Raw genomic sequence first — 20,421 nt, forward strand, 5'->3', positions numbered from 1 at the left:
TTTTCCTGCCAGGTCATGGAAACATCCTTCTCACTCCAATCCCAAAGAATTTAAAGATCAAGCCAGATGTCATCTCTAACTATCGCCCAGTGGCTTCGATACCTCTAGTTATCAAGCTGATGGAGAGTCTGGTCAATGTTCAGCTCAACGAATTTTTGACTAATTTTGATATCCTCCACCATTCGCAATCAGGTTTTCGAGTTCATTACAGCACGGAGACTGTCCTGGTCACCCTCTTATCTAACTTTCGACGAGAACTATCTGTTGGACGGAAGATTCTTCTGCTGCAATTTGACATGTCTAGCGCTTTTGACATGGTGGATCATGAACTCCTGCTCCATCTACTGGACTCTTTTGGTATAGGAGGGCCAGTTTTGCAATGGTTCAAGGGTTTCTTGACTTCAAGGTCCTACCAGGTCATGGTGAACTCCTACACTTCTGAACCGTGGAATGCTTCCTGCGGGGTCCCTCAGGGCTCTCCCCTTTCGCCTACCCTATTTAATATTATGATGATGCCTTTAGCCACAGCACTTGCAAACCTGGACCTCAACCCTTTCATCTATGCGGATGATATTACAGTCTACATCCCTTTTCACTCCACAGTATCAGAAGTTGCCAACCTCATAGATGCCTGTTTCTCCACTTTAGAACATTGGGCCAGGGTGTTCCGCTTCAGGCTAAACGGGGAAAAAACTCATTGTCTCATCCTCTCGTCCACGCACGCTCATGTATCTGACACAATGCTTCCAGTTCTGGGCTCTGCCCTCCCGATTGCCAACAGCCTGCGACTTTTAGGAGTGCATCTGGACTCACATCTCCAGCTGGTTGATCATGTACACTTGGTCTCCAAAAAAATGTTCCAGGCCATGTGGAGGCTTCGGCGCATCAGATACCTCCTTCCCAGAGACTTGTTTCGTACCCTTGTCCACTGGCTTGTCCTATCCCATCTGGATTATTGTAGTGGTATTTATGTGGGTTGCCAGGCCTCCTTATTGAAAACGTTCCAAACGGCTCAGAACACTGCGGCGAGGCTCATCCTTAGAGAAAGGCGTTTTGCACACGCCGAACCCCTGCGCTTTAAACTTCATTGGCTGCCTGTACAGGAGCGCATTGCTTTTAAGATCTGCTCCCTAACACATAAAATCATCTATGGGGCTGCCCCGGATTACATGCTCCCCTTGATCGACCTTCCGCCTAGAAATGCCAACCCTGCTGCTCGGTCCTATCTCCACCTCCATTTTCCGAATTGTAAGGGTGTCAAGTACAAGAAAATCTTCGCCTCGTCCTTCCGTTATTGGAGTCCCAAACACTGGAACACGTTACCTCGTCACCTTAAAGCTCAAGTGGACCATGCCCTTTTTAAGAAGTTGTTAAAGACATTCCTCTTTGCTAAGACTTACCCCTCAACTTACCATGCTGATTGATGCATCCCTTGTCCCTTACCCTGCCTAGTTCATGCTGTTAGTTTCTCCCCTCCTACTTGCTCCTTTTATGCTTGCCTAAGCTTTTAAGTTTGTACTCTTATTTAATTCTCTGTAAGCCACATTGCGCCTGCATGAGTGGGAATATGTGGGATATAAGTAACAAATAAATAAATAAAAATAAATAAATATAATAATTCTCACCTCCAACATTCTGACTTGCTGCCTGGGATCGTGGCTCATTCAGAGTTGGTCTGCTAGGCTCCGTAGATCAGGCTGACATCACCGTAGCCATTATGATGTCAACTTCAGAACCCGGGGGGGGGGGGGCATGCCTCACAGCTGATCCATGTCCAGAGGAGGGTCACTGGACAAGGGTGGCTGGAGGGGGGCAGGGGAGAGAGGAGGGTTGCTGGACATGGGTGGCTGGGGGGGGGCAGGGGAGAGAGGAGGGCCGCTGGACATAGGTGGCTGCAGGGGGGGCAGGGGAGAGAGGAGGGTCGCTGGACATGGGTAGCTGCAGGGGAGCCGAGGAAAACCTTGCTAGCGCCTGTTTCATTTGTGTCAGAAACAGGCCTTTTTTCCTAGTTAGAAATATTTCTAAATGATGATCCCCTTGGCAAAACTTCTATCAAATCATAACCTTAACCCATACATATAACACGATGATGTAACGATATATATTCCTTTCAAACAAGACATTAAAGAAATCTCCAACGAAATCAACCAAAGTCTATACATCATGAACACCTGGGCGGATGCATTCCGATTGAAACTGAACGCAGAAAAAACTCAATGCCTCATACTTACCTCCCAATACAACACGAATAAATTAACACACCTAAACTAAATCTGCCAATCTCAGAAACTTTAAAAATCCTTGGAGTCACTATTGACCGCCACCTAACACTTGAGACTCACGCGAACAACACAACCAAAAAGATGTTCTACTCCATGTGGAAACTGAAAAGAATAAGTCCATTCTTTCCAAGATCCGTCTTCCGCAGCCTAGTGCAATCACTCGTACTCAGTCATCTGGACTACTGCAACTCACTATACGCAGGCTGCAAAGAGCAAATACTGAGGAAACTTCAAACAGCCCAGAATACAGCAGCCAGAGACTCATCTTCGGAAAACCAAAATACGAAAGTGCAAAACCCTTACGTGAGAAACTACACTGGCTCCCACTCAGGGAACGTATCACTTTTAAAGTATGCACCTTAGTTCACAAAATCATTCACGGTGAAGCCCCTGCATACATGTCTGATTTAATAGACCTGCCACCCAGAAATGCTAAAAGATCGTCCCGAACTTTCCTCAATCTCCACTTCCCTAAGTGCAAAGGCATAAAATACAAAGTACGGCACGCATCAACCTTCTCTTACATGAGCACGCAATTCTGGAATACACTACCACGCAACCTGAAAATGATCTACAAATTAACCGACTTCCGCAAACTATTGAAGACTCATCTCTTTGAGAAAATTTATTGCAAGGATCAAAACACATGAAGTCCATACACACTAATAGAAATGCATCAATACACACTCTTCTGAGTTCTCTTCCCCCGTATTTTCACCACACTTAAAACTCTACCCACAGATAAAATTGTTACACCCTAATGTTCTCTTGCTATTGTTCTATTGTCCTATCATTTCCCCATTGTTACATTCCATTGTTCTATTCCCCAAATGATATTTTGACTTGGACTTTGTCTTCCCATAACTCTTCACAATGTAACCCACAATCGTACTGTAACAAATTGTATTTCCATCATTCACAATGTATTGTAAGCCACACTGAGCCCGCAAATAGGTGGGAAAATGTGGGATACAAATGCAATAAATAAATAAATAAATAAATAAAATAAATGTTCCAATCCTAGTCTGGCCTTTAATAGTTCCAAGTAGCTTCCATTTCTTAACAATTTTACCGACAGCTGAAATAGCTGGAAACGTTTACAGATTTTTAAAGCCTTACCCTGTTTTTAAAGAGTGAATTACCTTCATTTTCAAATTCTCAGACAGTTGCTTAGAGAAGCCACTGACTGTTGAAAGCAGAAAGAAGAATAACAGCCTTGAGAGGTTAAGTGTCAAAGTATTTGTTGTACCGTGGAGCTGCATTCGTATGAATGACTCATTAAGGCTTTGATCAATCAGCAACTTGGGCCTTATTAACAATTAAAAAAAAAAGGCAATAATAAATTAAATAGAAAGACGTACAAACTCCTGTACATTCCATATTCATTTCTTTTAAACTGCTTGCCATGGAGTGTTGCTACGATTTGGGTTTCTGCCAGGTACTTGTGACCTGGCTTGGCCGCTGTTGGAAACAGGATTCTGGGCTAGGTGGACCATTGGTCTGACCCAGAATAGCTACTCTCATATTCTCATGTTTAACTTTGTTCCATACACAGTCTATATCAGTTTCTGTTTACTTGGCATTACTGCTCACCTGTAACAGATGTTGTCTATTGACAGCAGGATTGATCAAGCACAGAAGTGGGTGACGATAACATGTCAGTAGCCTGTAACAGCTCTTCCAGTGTTCAGAGCTTAGTGTAAACTTCTGAGCATACACAGCCCTTCCCACACACAGTGGCCTCCTCAGCTTCAAAGTTGGTTCCATAACAACTTTCAGGAGATGAGATGGATTATGTGCTCGATTAACCCTATCTCCAAAAAACATCTCTTATAGGTAAGCAAAATGTTTTTTCTATCAACAAGCAGGAAGGAGTCAGGCTCACAAGTGGGTAACTAAGAAGCTCAGGGGCTGCTCATCTCTTTATGTACTGCTCCATTATTCAGGACCAGCCTGAACATCAAAGAATTACAATATCACACTGACAAACAGAACAGCATATCTCAGACAAATGCACGGTCTAATTACAGACCAGTCCAATCAGTAATGCAAAGAAACTCTTCCAGATCGTCACGCACGTACTTGAATCTTCACTACCCAGCCTGTTGTGGCATTAAGTATAAAACCGCCTACGCATCCACCTTTCCTTATGTTAGCGCTCACGCGTGGAATGGATTACCAAAATCTGTAAAATCTATTCAAGATCATTTGGCCTTCCGAAAGTCTCTAGAGACCCTATTATTTGGGAAAGCTTACGCTGCAGACCCGCCTAGCATCTCTAACTTCTGAACTGCTGCAGACATTACGACATATTGAATTCTATTACACTTTCTCCTTTTCCACTCCTTTGCTGTTACTTGTTTCTCTTTACTTCATTGATTTCGATTGTTAGCTACATTGATGTATGTTTTTTGCAGACTGATGTAAGCCACATTGAGCCTGCTGCCCATGGGTGGGAAAATGTGGGATATAAATGCTATAAATAAATACATGTATGAAGCACGTAGCTGCTTTACAAACGGCATCCAGTGAAGGAGTCTTCAGAAGGGTCATAGTAGCTGCAGTGGCTCCAATTTGATGAGATTTTGTTTCAGAGGTGAGAGGGGAACCAGTTTGCTCATTACAGAACTGGATTCATGATGCCAGTCAATTAGTTGAAGTCCTTTTGATGGCTAGAATGCCACTTATAATTAGGTCGAAGTGGACAAAATAGCTCTGTAGAGTTTCTGATGGATTCAGTTCTTTTGAGACAATGAGAGTCCACTTACAGTCCAGAGTGCGGTGGGCTCTCCCGTGTGGATTCTTATGAGGCTTTGGGCAGAAAGCTAGAAGTACTATTTCCTTGTTGACCTAGAAAGCAATTACCAAATAAACTTGGGATGAATTTGGAGAACTCAAGAGAGGTTTGGCAGAACTGAAGAGATTGTTGGGCAGAGGAATGACCGCGATACTCTTAACTGTTCCACCTCGGTGTAACTGCTCAATCCTAATGTCTGTGAAAAACATCTTTTACAGGTGAACAACAATGTTTTTCAAAACGTTTGTGTGTATAATCCAGTGGAAGAAATGATTAAACACAATGTTGAGAAACATAGGCAAAAAAGCCTCTCAACTATGGAAGAGCTTAATTTTTATGTGCCTGTAGCAGTGTTAAAAAAAAAAAAAGAAGAAAACTGAGGGGACTGAGAACACTGCGCGTGGAAATGGTTTGCATATTTAGAATTTTGTACCAAGTTCTGAGCTCTGGGAAAGCTGTTCTGTCCCAGCGACACGCAATGTCATCACACCACTTGAGTACCTAACTCAATCCTGCTTGTCAACAGAAAACATACAATTTGACCAGGGGTGCTTAAAGTTTTCCACACAACCAAACATTTAGCCAAACTCAACTATTTTCAAGAAAGTTCTTTTCTATCTGTACCTCTACAAAGCACCTTTGCAACTACTGGGATTTTATTAAAGAGCCAACTCAGAACAAAAGCTGCTGTCCAATATGGAAGATCTTGAGAAGTTCAAGTTTATTGCAATTTGATATACCGCATCATTGGAATCCTTCTGGGTGGTTTACAAAATATTCTTGTCTACGCTATTTTTCCATGGCACCCTCTCTATAGGCTGGAAATCCTCACAAACACGTCAATGCCTCATTATAGCACAAATAGCATATTTATTAATAAGTCAATTCAAATTTTTAAACAATGTATAGTACTACTACTACTACTAATCATATCTATAGCACTACTAGACGTATACAGAACTGTACACATTATATGTGGGTGCTTTGTCCGTCCCTAGTGGGCTCACAAACTAAGCCTTTGTATCTGGGGCAATGGAGGGTTGCAAAGGGTCACAAGGAACTGCAGTGAGAGTCGAACCCAATTCCTCAGGGCTGAGGGACTGATTTTTAAAGTAGTAAAACAAGATAAGGCAGTTTCAGATTTTGATTTCTGCAATGAAATTTTCTAAAACTGAGAATTTGCAACACTTGGGAAGACCAGAAAAAGTTCCACTGTCAAAACTACCATCAAGGAGAAATTAGGTCTTACCTGATCATTTTCTTTCCCTTAGTCCTTCTCACTGTTCCAGAATCTGGGGGAGATAGTTATGTCCATCAACCAGCAGGTGGAGATAAAGAACTGAAAACTGAACTGCGACATCTCTCTTGGCATTCCAGTCTAGTTCCTTAGTATTTACGTAGACAAGCAGTAAGGAGAAACTCAGAACACAATATCCTTAAACGACTCATTACCTCAATACTAACCAGACAAGCAAACATGTGTGGACCTCTCATCTCTGGACAACTTGTAGAGAACAAGAGATACACAGGAAGCACTGTGCAAGGTGAGAGTCATTATTTGACCCATTACTTCACACCGACTAAACATCTCAGAAACCTCTGGTGGACCTCTGGAACAGTGGGAAGGACTAATGGAAAGAACATTATCAGGTAAGACCTATTTTCTCCTTTCATTATGCAGCTTCCCACTAATCCAGAAGCTGAGGGATGTTCAATAGCAATTCCTAGAGTGGGTGGGATCCCGGCGCTGCTGCCCTAAGGGCCAAAGCTCTAAAACTGGCTTCTGAGCGCGCTGCAATGTCCACCCTGCAATACTTGGCAAAGTATGCAGAGTTGACTGTGTTGCTGCCTTGCAAATATCTGCCGGAGACAGTATGGGACTTGATATACCGCATTTCTGAGGATTTTGCAGCTATATTCAAAGCGGTTTACATATATTCAGGTACTTATTTTGTACCAGGGGCAATGGAGGGTTAAGTGACTTGCCCAGACTCACAAGGAGCTGCAGTGGGAATCGAACTCAGTTCCCCAGGATCAAAGTCCACTGCACTAACCACTAGGCTAATCCTAGTCTCCATCCAGTGCGAGTCGTCCTACGTGCACGCAGGAACGTGGACGTCATGATGACTCACACAGAAACAGAATCCTTCCATCCAGATCAGCTGCAGCGCGCCAACCCAGAGACCGGCGCTGAAGAGGACTTCGCCAGCACAGGTACCTGACGGCGGTGGGGGAGGGTTGCCGGCGGGGGGCCCAGGGCCAAATCTGGGGGGGGTCCATGCCCCCCGTGGCCCCACATAGCTATGCCCCTGCTCTGAATAGACCGAGGCAACATCTGATAAGGAGGGAGAAGCAGAGATAGCTTTATCAGCCTCATCTGCCCACTCCTGGAGGTCTAAATGAGATCTCTTAGGAGCCAGAGGGGCAGCGGGGTGAGAAACTGATCCACCTTACAGCAACTTTGTCCCTGCTTCCGTAAATAGGCCTGAAAATAACAAGAAGCAGCATAAGGAGTGTCAAAGCAAATGCAAGGTGCAGCTAAAGAAGGCCAAGAGGGATAACCAAAAAAAGATATCAGTAGAGGCAAAAAAAACATAGTAAAAACATTTTTCGGTATATTAAAAGCAGGAGGCCGGCAAAAGAATCGGTTGGGCCGCTTGATGACCGAGGGGTAAAAGGGGCAATCAAGGAAGATTAAGACATAGCAGATAGATTGAATGAATTCTTTGCTTCGGTCTTCACCGAGGAAGATTTGGGTGGGATACCGGTGTCGGAAATGGTATTTCAAGCGACGAGTCGGAGAAATTTACTGACTTCACGGTAAACCTGGGAGGACATAATGGGGCAGTTCAGCAAACTGAAGAGTAGCAAATCTCCTGGCCCGGATGGTATTCATCCTAGAGTACTGACAGAACTGAAAAATGAGCATGCGGAGCTACTGTTAGTGATATGCAATTTATCCTTAAAATCGAGCGTGGTACCGGAAGACTGGAGGGTGGCCAATGTAACGCCAATTTTTAAAAAAGGTTCCAGGGAAGATCCGGGAAATTATAGACCGGCGAGTCTGACATTGGTGCTGGGGAAAATAGTAACATAGTAAATGACGGCAGAAAAAGACCTGCATCCAGTCTGCCCAACAAGACAAACTCATATGTGCTACTTTTTGTGTATACCCTACTTTGATTTGTACCTGTCCTCTTCAGGGCACAGACCGTATAAGTCTGTCCAGCACTATCCCCGCCTCCCAACCACCAGCCCTGCCTCCCACCACTGGCTCTGGCACAGACCGTATAAGTCTGCCCAGCACTATCCTCGCCTCCCACTACCGGCTGGCTCTGCCACCCAATCTCGTCTAAGCTCCTTAGGATCCATTCCTTCTGAATAGGATTCCTTTATGTTTATCCCACGCGTGTTTGAATTTTGTTACCGTTTTCATTTCCACCACCTCCCGCGGGAGGGCATTCCAAGCATCCACTACTCTCTCCGTGAAAAAATACTTCCTGACATTTTTCTTGAGTCTGCCCCCCTTCAATCTCATTTCATGTCCTCTCGTTCTACCGCCTTCGCACCTCCGGAAAAGGTTAGTTTGCGGATTAATACTTTTCAAATATTTGAACGTCTGTATCATATCACCCCTGTTTCTCCTTTCTTCCAGAGTATACATGTTCAGGTAGAGGCTATTATAAAAAAAAAAAAATCGCAGAGCACATCCAAGGACATGGATTACTGAGACCAAGTAAGCACGGCTTTTGTGTGGGGAAATCTTGCCTGACCAAATTTACTTCAATTCTTTGAAGGAGTAAACAAACATGTGGACAAAGGGGAGCCAGTTGATATTGTGTATCTGGATTTTCAAAAGGCGTTTGACAAGGTACCTCATGAAAGGCTACAGAGGAAATTGGAGGGTCATGGGATAGGAGGAAATGTCCTACTGTGGATTAAAAACTGGTTGAAGGATAGGAAACAGAGAGTGGGGTTAAATGGGCAGTATTCACAATGGAGAAGGGTAGTTAGTGGGGTTCCTCAGGGGTCTGTGCTAGGACCGCTGCTTTTTAATATATTTATAAATGATTTAGAGATGGGAGTAACTAGCGAGGTAATTAAAATTTGCTGATGACACAAAGTTATTCAAAGTCGTTAACTCGCAACAGGATTCTGAAAAATTACAGAAGGACCTTACGAGACTGGGCGGCTAAATGGCAGATGACGTTTAATGTGAGCAAGTGCAAAGTGATGCATGTGGGGAAAAAAGAACCCGAATTATAGCTATGTCATGCAAGGTTCCACGTTAGGAGTTACGGACCAAGAAAGGGATCTAGGTGTCGTCGTCGATAATACACTGAAACCTTCTGCTCAGTGTGCTGCTGCGGCTAGTAAAGCGAATAGAATGTTGGGTATTATTAGGAAAGGTATGGAAAACAGGTGTGAGGATGTTATAATGCCGTTGTATCGCTCCATGGTGCGACCACACCTTGAGTATTGTGTTCAATTCTGGTCGCCGCATCTCAAGAAAGATATAGTAGAATTGGAAAAGGTGCAGTGAAGGGCGACAAATGATAGCGGGGATGGGACGACTTCCTTATGAAGAAAGACTAACATAGTAGGAGGCTAGGGCTTTTCAGCTTGGAGAAGAGATGGCTGAGGGAAGACATGATAGAGGTATATAAAATAATGAGTGGAGTGGAACAGGTGGATGTGAAGCGTCTGTTCACGCTTTCCAAAAATACTAGGACTAGGAGGCATGTGATGAAACTACAGTGTAATAAATTTAAAACAAATCAGAGAAAATCTTTCACCCAACACACAATTAAACTCTGGAATTTGTTGCCGGAGAACGTGGTGAAGGCGGTTAGCTTAGCAGAGTTTAAAAAGGGGTTAGATGGTTTCCTAAAGAACAAGTCCATAAACCACAACTAAATGGACTTGGGAAAAATCCACAATTCTAGGAATAACATGTATAGAATGTTTGTACGTTTGGGAAGCTTGCCAGGTGCCCTCGGCCTGGATTGGCCGCTGTCGTGGACAAGATGCTGGGCTCGATGGACCCTTGGTCTTTTCCCAGTGTGGCATTACTTATGTACTTATGTAAGAGCAATATAAACTCTGGAAGAAATAAAAATCCCGATGCAGATGAATGATCTGTCGAGCCCTGAGGCTGTAAAATGGCAGCTGTGCTCAGTGCATGATCAGTCAGAGGCTGCTCCTCACAGTCAGCCATTCCCGCGCTCTCCTGCATCAAACTTCACACCAGACCTGCTGGAGAGCACAAACACCGTGGCATATTCGGATGCTGCGCCATATCCGAAGATCTGCTGTCGTTAGCCGTTTCCTCCACGTCTTGCGGGATTTTCAGCTTGCATGCATTGCACAGCTGACAAATCCCACAGCGGGAACACTGCTTAACTTCCTCCGTGTGAGTCGCCATTCACCCCTCTCACCAGCACAGCACAAAATGTCTAAAGTGGTGAGTCAGGATCTCTCTGTTGCACCACGTAGAACTTGTAGTTTTCCAAGCGGTTTGGAGTCAAACTTTAGTCAGCACTGCCGGCTGGTCCGCACCCCCCCTCCCCCAACTAGCTCACAGTCTCCACAAGTCTTACCACAGATGAGAAAGGCTCAGGACTGATACTCTGTCCAGCAAACCTCTTTCTTTAAAAATAATAAAAATAAAAAAAGGTTGTTTTGTGGGAAAAAAAGAGCTCCACAGGAAACAGGGGAGGGGTGAAGGGAGGGAAGAAGTAAAAAGTAAATTCACAGGACCTCCTGATATGACTCTGCAGACTCAAGCCACCCACGAAGCTCAATTGGGGACCAGTCGACCAACTGGACCAGGAGCAAGCCACTCAGAACCAGAGGCTGAAATGTGTGTCCATCCACCTGCTGGAGATAGAAAATACTGAGGAGCTGGACAACAGAGATGTGTCTTTCATTTTTTTCAGTTCTCTATTGCCACCTGCTGGTTGATGGACAAAACTATCCCCCACATGTACTGGAATAGTGGGAAGCTACGTACTGGAATGTGTCATTTCAACAAGTGTAACTCAAAGTCAAGGAAGATGAAATGCATGTCCTTCAGTTCCTCCCTCAAAACATAGTAGTACACTCATTTTAGGAAATCCAAAACAAAATATTTTAATGATCTGACCTTTAGTGTACACCCAGAGAAAGGGAAAGGGTACTTTTCTAACAGTATTCCAAGCAAGGTACTACCAAAAAAAAAAAAAAAAAATTTTTGTGTAGATTTCTAATCCTTCACCCTTTAAAAAAAGTTATTTGCTGCTTTTGGGAGTCGCTTTTTTTTTTTTTTTTCAAGAAAAGAAAGCCAAAATGAAGCAGTGAAAGTTCCCCAATTTGAGCAGGAAGTGAAAATACCTCTAAAAGCTTTAGAAATGGCAGAGCATCACTGGCTGTGGCTGACTGGTGTTAGTGACGGAAGAGCATTGTTAGGCTGTTCATAGACAGAGGGAAAAGAGGAGCAGTGAAAGAAAAGGGTCATGGCTGACAGGGGCAATGCCCAGCTGCACCTCTACCTTGGCAAGGCACTGTTCCACATGTCTACTCATGTCCTCCTCTGAGCCGGACAGAGGGCAACCGCAGAGCGGACATACCTGGCCCTCTTCTTGCTTCCTCCGTTTCATTTTCCCAATCCGAGCTGCATGAAAAAAAAAACACACAAAAGAGGGAGAGTAGAATGGAATAAACAGCATTCAACTGATCCGTCTCTTCCCCACCCTCCCAATAATACACAGAGCAAAAACCGGATCAAAAGACAACAAAAGCTTGGGCTATAGAAGAAAATCCCCACAAGAATTGCTTGCATACTATCTGACAGTTTTGCTAATGCACATTTATCATCAACGGAGGACCTTGCTGGAATATTTACAAAATGAACAAGTTTTAAAACAGCAGACAGCGTACGGTCATTCTAAACATCTTGAGATCTGTCTTCTCTGTTGCAAAAAGCGGAAGAACTATCCACTTCAATGTGCATTTGGAATACTGTCTTGTGATACTGAAAAAATGGGCTTTGTTGGTCGTTTCCAGAAACCTCCATCTTAAAGGTGGATGGATCTCAAACCCTGCACTTTCCCTAGGGGAGGAATATTAATACATATTACATAGTGCATAATATTGCACAAGCTATTTCACTTTTAAATGTCTGTGCTCCAAAAAGCTTACAGCAGCGATGCACTAGACTTGGTGAAAGACACAAGATGCGGTGAAGTCAGTCTTCAACCTCACACACTATAAAGGCTTTAAACCAGTAATCATTATTAACTGCATATCCTCGTTAGGAAGTACATCTGCACTATCTGTAGCTCAGTGGCGTAGCTACATGGGAGCCATGGGGGCCTGGGCCCCCGCAGATTTGGCCCTGGACCCCCCTTGCTGACGATCCTCTCGACCCCCCTCCCCCGCCTACCTTTGCTGGCGGGGGACCCCAATCCCCGCCAGCTGAGGTCCTCTTCTTCCGTGCAAGGCTTTGTTCTGTTTCTGTGAGTGTGACGTCCTTCACAACACCACACTCACAGGAACAGAAAGAAACCTTGCACCAGAAGAAGAGGACCTCAGCTGGTGGGGGTTGGGGTCCCCCGCCAGCAAAGGTAGGCGACGGCGGTGGTAGGGAGGGTTAGCGGAGGGAAGGGGGTGATTGAGAGGGTTGTCGGCGCCGGGGGGGGGGGGGGGGGACCTAAAATGAGCCCCCTCACCTCGGGCTCTGGACCCCCCTCACGCCGAAGTCTGGCTACGCCCCTGCTGTAGCTACACTTCACTGTACCTTAAATATGATTTTAATGTAGTAACTGTTTGAGAGGATGCTGAGAATACTCGGACTGTGTTGTAAGTGCAAAACTTTACCATACTCTAGAAAGAGGGTCTGGATGTTGTGTTAACCATGTTTCAATTTAGCAATTTATTTCTGACTGTAGGGACAGCTTGTACTGTTTTCCAGCACCCCTGAGTTACAGAGGTGATGCACTTAATCCCAGGGGATGAAGGAAGGGCACCAGACACTACCCCCCCCCCCCCCCCCCCCGACTAAATCTGTTTCTCAAGTCAGTCCTGGAATATGCACGAGACTTAATGGTATTCATGGATGCAAACTGGTCAGGCTTTCAGGATATCCCTAATACAGGGGGTGAGCAACCATGGTCCTCCGCAACCCAGTCGGGTTTTCAACATTTCCACAATGAATATGCATGAAATTGATTTGCATGTTTTGCTTCCATTTGTACAATTAGATCTTAGCGTATTCACTGTGGAAATCTTGAAACCCTGACTAGGTTGCGGCTGCCCTAACGGATAACAATGAGCCAGACTGACTTACAAATGGAGGTGGTATTCATGCACATTTATCAGGGATACCCTAAAGACCTGAACTGTTGCCACTGCATGCAAATCTCTTATGCATATTCATGGTAGTCATCCTGGAAACTGCACAGTCCAGGGATAGTGCAGGACCAGCCTGAGATGCACTTGGTATGGCTGGTAAGTCACAAATGATACAACCTTCTAAATCCAGGATGCTCTCTTATATTGTTATTCTGGGTCCCTTGGAAGCCTTCTTATAATTCATCTTGAGCTTTGTTTATCGATTGTTCTTCTGGGTCCCTTGCATGGTATGCAGAGCTAGAACCATTTTCTATGGCTGCTAAGCACTCTATTTATTCAAGACTTGATATACTGCTGAAGCTGACGGACAGATCACAGCGGTTTACAAACAAAATAAAAAGCATGGGAAAGAACTACAAAATGCAAAAGGAAGAACTCATTAAAATAGCATCTACATTCGGAGATGGCATTTATACCTGCTGCCTCACTTAATGGAGTATACCTTCTAGAAAAGCCAAGGCTATTTTACATTATGTATTAGGGGAGGTGGAACAGCAGCTTTAGAGGCTTCTTATGGTCTGGGTCCCTAACATCAAAATCCCTTTTGGGAAGTATGAACTCCCCCTCAAATCACAAGTCAGGAACCTTGGAATACAGTTAGATTCAACACTTACTCTGATTCCCCAAATCCAAGCAACCTTCAAGAGCTGCTTCTACTAGCCAAGCTTTCACCTGCTTCCTGAAGTAGAGATAACACAAGACTATCTCTACTTCAGGAAGCAGGTGAAAGCTTGGCTCTTCCACCAGGCCTTTAATGGAAGAAATATTACTCTTGCTGCAGCATTCTGAATCAATTGGAGCTGGTGCAGGCCCTTTGTAGTCAGACCATTGTAGAGTGCATTACAGTAATCCAGGTTTGATGTTATCATGGCATGCACAACTGGGATAAGATTTACCTTCTCGAAGTAAGGAGAGAGGCGGCGTAGCTGTCGCAAATAGTAGAAGCAGCTCTTGAAGGTTGCTTGGATTTGGGGAATCGGAGCAAGTGTTAATACAAGTGGAGGCTTTCAGGCAATGCATTCCAGAGTGTGGGGGCTACAGAGAAGGCTCGCTTGGTTGTATCACATCGTGTAATGTCTTTCGGAGAGGGTGTGGTTAGTGAAAATCCTTGGGAGGACCTTAGTGTCCTTGGCGGTGTGTGGCGGTTCATCCTATTCTTCAGATACTCGTGGCCATTGCCTTTCAGGGCCTTGAAGATCAGACACAGAGTTTTAAATTTAGCCCTGTATTGTACTGGTAGCCAATAAAGTTTTTGCAAAAATGGTGTGATGTGGTCACGTCGCTTGTTAGTCTCACTCTCACACACACACACACAAGGAGTGACTCAGGCTGCACCTACTGCAGCAGGACATGTTTATCCACTCCTCCCCTAGCTGAGATAATATTTAATCACTTCTCTGACCTCATGTGCAACTTTCTTTAGTCACCTTATTCTCTTAACTCCTCTTACTCTCTTACCTACCTATATGTTCCATCTTTGCTTATACCCTACACTGTCAATTAAAATGTTCTATTACATATTGTGTTGACATTGTAACTAGTATACTATCCTGCTTATAATCGAACGAGAAAAACGCCCAAGTTCCGACCTAAATCGGGAGATGGACGTTTATCTCACAAAAACGAATAACGCGGTATAATCGAAAGCCGAACTTGGAGGTTTTCAACTGCACTCCATCGCGGAAGTGTACAAAGTTGACGGGGGCGTGTCGGAGGCGTGGTGAAGGCGGGACTGGGGCGTGGTTATCACCCGAACAGAGATGGGCGCCTTTCGCCGATAATGGAAAAAAAGTATGCGTTTGTAGCTAGAATTTAGGGCACTTTTCCTGGACCCTGTTTTTTCACGAATAAGGCCCCAAAAAGTGCCCTAAATGACCAGATTACCCCCAGAGGGAATCGGGGATGACCTCCCCTGACTCCCACCACAAAAAAATGATGTTTCACAACTTTTTATTTTCACCCTCAAATGTCATACCCACCTCCCTGGCAGCAGTATGCAGGTCCCTGGAGCAGTTGTTAGGGGGTGCAGTGGACTTCAGGCAGGTGGACCCAGGCCCATCCCCCCCCTACCTGTTACAATTGCGCTGCTTAATGCTTATTAGTCGTGCAACCCCCCAAACCCACTGTACCCACATGTAGGTGCCCCCCTTCACCCCTTAGGGCTATAGTAATGGTGTAGACTTGTGGGCAGTGGGTTTTGAGGGGGATTTGGGGGGCTCAACACACAAGGGAAGGGTGCTATGCACCTGGGAGCTCTTTTACCTTTTTTTTTTGTTTTTGTAAAAGTGCTCCCTAGGGTGCCCGGTTGGTGTCCTGGCATGTGAGGGGAACCAGTGCACTACGAATCCTGGCCCCTCCCACGAACAAATGCCTTGGATTTATTCGTTTTTGAGCTGGGCGCTTTCATTTTCCATTATCGCTGAAAAACAAAAACCCCCAGCTCACAAATTGTCGAATAAAACATGGCCGTCTATTTTTTGCGAAAATACGGTTCGGTCCGCCCCTTCACGGACCCGTTCTCGGAGATAAACGCCCATGGAGATAGACGTTTTCGTTCGATTATGCCCCTCCATGCCATATTTTGTATTATTTGAATATTTTTACTGCCATAATTGTCTATTGCTCACGAATGATTATTCTTATTGTACTACTATCTTGAGTGAATGTCTTCAAAAAGGCAGTAAATAAATCCTAATAAATAAATAGAGGAAAATGCATAACCAACTGATTTGAAAGTGAAATCTCATAATTCTGATAATTATTTACAGCCTGCAAAACCTGATCATTTATGAAAAAAACTTCTTAAAGCTAACACACCTGGAAGCCCAACTCCCCTTCCGTTCCTACAGGCCAAGCAGTCTTGCCTATACTGCAAACACACTTTACCCATCACATCCAGTGTGAAGGAGCTGGAGCAGCACCATCCCAAAAGAGGAGGGGGTGGTGGCACTCAAAAGGCTAAAAAAAGGCTTAATTAATAGTGATGGATGAAATCATCCCATAATTAGCCCAGAAATCCCTCTCTCGTGTACTCATGTGACCAGAGCGAGGAGGAGGAAGAGAAGGAGGAGGACAACCCAGAGCTGACATAAAACAGAGATCTGATCCAGCAGCTGGGAAGAGGCAGTATGGCTCTCCCGTGCACTAAAGCCGGCTATCCTGTGATGCCTAATTATTACGCTGGAGCTTAGAACATCTGCGCATCAGAAGGATCCCCCTTTACAGCAGGGCTGAGAGTCGCCCATTATGCAGTGTAAAGGTTACACACCGAGACGCTCGCCATGTTGTGCTTATAGAATTTTAGGCAAAATAGGAATAATGGGAAACTGACCATTTTATTGACAGACAACATGTAGAATTGATGAAAACAGAAATCACAAGATAGTTAATTCAGTTAGAATATTAAAATATCCAAATATGTACCCTTTTCTCTTTTGTAAAACCTTTGGCAAAAGAAATGGAGATCAGTGTGTGTAAAGCATAAACCTCCTGGAATCCGACAGGTTCTAAACCCAGTTCTGCCTCTAATGTTCCCTTATTTTTTGCAGCATGTCTCGGCTTTATCACACGACTGAATAAAAAAATGTTTTACATTACTCCTGTTGGAAGGCTAAATTCAAAACACTGACACACAGGCCATTAATACTGCTTTGACAGCAATACCTTAAACTAGGTAACCAGTCTAATATCAGCGATACAACTGTCTTAGTAGTCATTCCATGTCAAGTGGTCTGGTGGTCCCTGCGTGACCATCACGGATTTCGATGAAATTTTCTGTGAACATTCATACATGTACCCAATAAACATTGGTAAAGTTTTACGTTCGCCGATGCAATACTTACTGAGATATAGTAATTTGTTTGACCCCATACTGCAGCCTTCGCGCAGGGACCACCAGACCACTTGACATGGAATGACAAGCCGACCATGAATGTGTCTGGGGCAGATATAAAGAACAAGGTGAAAAGGGAAGATAAAACACAGTGGGCGGGGTGGGGAGATTTGGTACTAGTTTAATATTGGGAATCTGTATGTTCATGTACCCAGAATGAAGGGCCAACTAATAGTCATCTGCCGTCATTTACTATTCTACTGTTTGTAAAATACATCACAAGAACTTTGAAGCGGGTTACAATTTCAGAGTGAGCGCAGGATGGGGAAGATAATAAGGACATTAAAAGAAAAAGATCAGGGGATACTCAATAAAATTGCACGGAAATACTTTTAAAACAAACAGGAGGAAATATTTCACTCAAAGAAAAGTACATAAGTATTGCCACACTGGGACAGACCAAAGGTCCATCAAGCCCAGCATCCTGTTTCCAACAGTGGCCAACCCAGGTCACAAATACCTGGCTCTGGAACTTGTTGTCGAAGGATATAATGGCGACGTTTAAATACCTCAGTGGCGTTAATGTACAGGAGGAGATCCTTTTTCAAATGAAGGAAACCATTCGAATGAACGATGAAGTTAAGATGAAATAGGCTTAGGACGAATCTGATGAAATACTCTTACATGACAAGGGTGGTGGATGTGTGGAATAGTTTCCCAGTGGAGGTGTCATGGAGGAGACTGTTAGAGTTCAAGAAAGCGTGGGACAGACACGTGGAATCTGTTAGGAAAAGGAGGAGTTAGTGATTACTGAGGATGGGAGAACTGGATGGGTCATACGGCCCGTATCTGCTGTCATGTTTCTATGTGGTAACGGTGGTTACTGTATCTGAAACAGATTTGGACAAGTTCCTGGAGTCCACTGTCTGTTATTGAGATAGACATTGGGGAAGCCACTGCTTGCCCTGGGATTGGTAGCATGGAATTCTGTTACTAGTTGGGTTTCTGCCAGGTATTTGTGACCTAGATTGGCCACCGCTGGAAGCAGGATGCTGGGCTAGATGGACCATTGGTCTGACCCAGTATGGTTATTCTTACGTTCTTATGCACACAGACCAATTTTTCATAGAATGTGGAGATCGGAATTCAGACATCCAGGTCAGGACGTGCTCAGTTCTGGTGGTATTTTAGAAGACGATCTCCTGACATAGAGCCTTTTCTACAGCACCTGCAGGAGTGCGCGAGGATCTGCCGGCACAAGCAGCGGGAGCAGCCATTATAGCTAAAATGAACAGCACAATCCTGGCAGCTTCCACACATACATGGCACCACGTCCTCTTCTAGCTTCTCCATTATGTGGGTAAGTGAGGCTTCAATTTTAATAGGTTTTATTTTGGAGGTGCAAACAAACAATGGGCGTTAAGGAGAATAAATCCCTTAGAAGTTGTAATCTATTGAAACTCTCCCAGGCTACTTAAACTGTCTCAACAACTGGCTTTATTTTCCAGCACATCAACAACAGTAAGTGAGGTATTCTACCCAGGTACACGCTCCAGTTCCTTGAGCGATTACAGAGACTTCCATAAGTAGCATGACCTGTCACATCTCCCTCTCTTTAACAAACTTTCTATTTAAATCGGGCTGGTCAATTAACAATTCAGCCAAAACATGCCCTGGCTGGTGCCGTGACTGCAGACCAAGCACTGGAGAATGCATGGCTTCTGGGTGTCTTGTGTTTCCGGTTGGAGTATTCTTTTATAGTGGGTCAGAGTTTTGCGGTACATTTGCTTGTTAGTAACCGAAGGTGCCCCTACCTTGGTAGTACAATCCAGATCTTTCATTCCAATTGGGAACTCCTGACTCAGTAGAATGTCTGATCATTCCTCTCTGTTTTGACCCATCCTCCATCTTGACCAAGAACGTGCTATGTGGGAGTTATTTCGTAACCTCTGCCTTCCTCCAGTCACTGTTCTCATCAATTTTGATCCAGATGGTCTGCCCTTCTTCAGGGCTGGCCTTTCTATGGCCTTCCTATTACAATAATAGGCCTGTTTATTCTCGGCTGCCTCTAACAAATTGTGAGTCATCTGTGATAAGAGTCTTAAGCAGAGCATTCACAGTAGGCAACAGAGTCTGGGTCCATCGCTGGACCCCATGCCTCAAATGGGGTATCCTCCAATCCAATATATACAGGAATGGATCAACTCGGGCCTCTGAAACTTTCTGTAAAATGTTCTTTGCTGTTCAGATAGCATTTTTCTGCCTTCCCGCTTGACTGAGGCTATCTGGGGTAAGACATCATATGTCTAAGTTCTGCAAACTCTTTGTTGCTTTATGGAGAGCTGTCACTAAACACCTCTTCTGGAATATCATGACATGTAGGACGCCTCTTAAGGTAATAGTTAATGCCTTTGCATTTTTTGCTATCAAAATAATGGCTTAAATATTTCACCACTAGGAGGTACTCAAATTCCTTGAACTGAAACATGTTAAGTCCCACCTTTTGCCAGGGCTTAGCAGGTGCCAGGTGAGGGCGTAGACTGTAGAGCTTCTCAGGCCATGTCAGACTGGATCCTGGCACATATATAGCACTTTTGGATAAAGTTCTCAATTTCACGATTCATGGAAAGCCAGAAAAGTATCTCCCTAGCAGCTCACTGAATGCATCCGATACCAAATACGACTTGCTTTCAACTCTTCCAAGCATTTTTGCCTGGCTCCGGCCAGAACATACAGTCGCCATCTTTTGTAAATCAGGCCGTCTGATAGTCAATTCATCAAATGTTTAAACTCCACTCATCAGCACTGGGCCATCCTCTCCAGATTCACGATCTGGTGGACCTCATCACTTTCTCCAGCTGGCTGCAGAGTATTTATCATGTCAGGCGCTGCCATCAGCACAATCTTTGGGTGATAGTCAACTCTTCCGTGAAAATCTCAAACTGTAATCTACACTGGGCCGCCAGTGGAAAAGCCCAGATTAATGTGTCAGGAATGACCACCTCAGTTCCTGGTACATATGCCCAAAGTTGAAGTATCATTTTCTGTAGTTGTTTAGGCGTGGGGGATTTCTTGAAGACAGAGACCAAGGCTTGTGATCACTTTGAACAGTCACTTGT

At 44.4% G+C, this 20,421-nt stretch overlaps 1 protein-coding gene across 4 annotated transcripts in view; it reads right to left on the reverse strand.

Moving 5' to 3' along the window:
- Positions 1-20,421, reverse strand: part of RNF220 (ring finger protein 220) — a 739,925-nt gene that overhangs the window by 114,972 nt on the left and 604,532 nt on the right. For 2 of the 4 annotated variants that reach the window (XM_030206266.1, XM_030206265.1), the window contains one exon: positions 11,688-11,731. In XM_030206266.1, the coding sequence (XP_030062126.1) occupies positions 11,688-11,731 (44 nt within the window). Of the gene's footprint in view, positions 1-11,609; positions 11,732-20,421 lie in introns of all 4 variants that reach the window. The other 2 variants (XM_030206264.1, XM_030206262.1) reach the window with 1 other exon arrangement.

The sequence above is a fragment of the Microcaecilia unicolor genome, chromosome 6 (genome assembly GCF_901765095.1).
Source record: "Microcaecilia unicolor chromosome 6, aMicUni1.1, whole genome shotgun sequence".
Classification (NCBI taxonomy): Eukaryota; Metazoa; Chordata; class Amphibia; order Gymnophiona; family Siphonopidae; genus Microcaecilia; species Microcaecilia unicolor.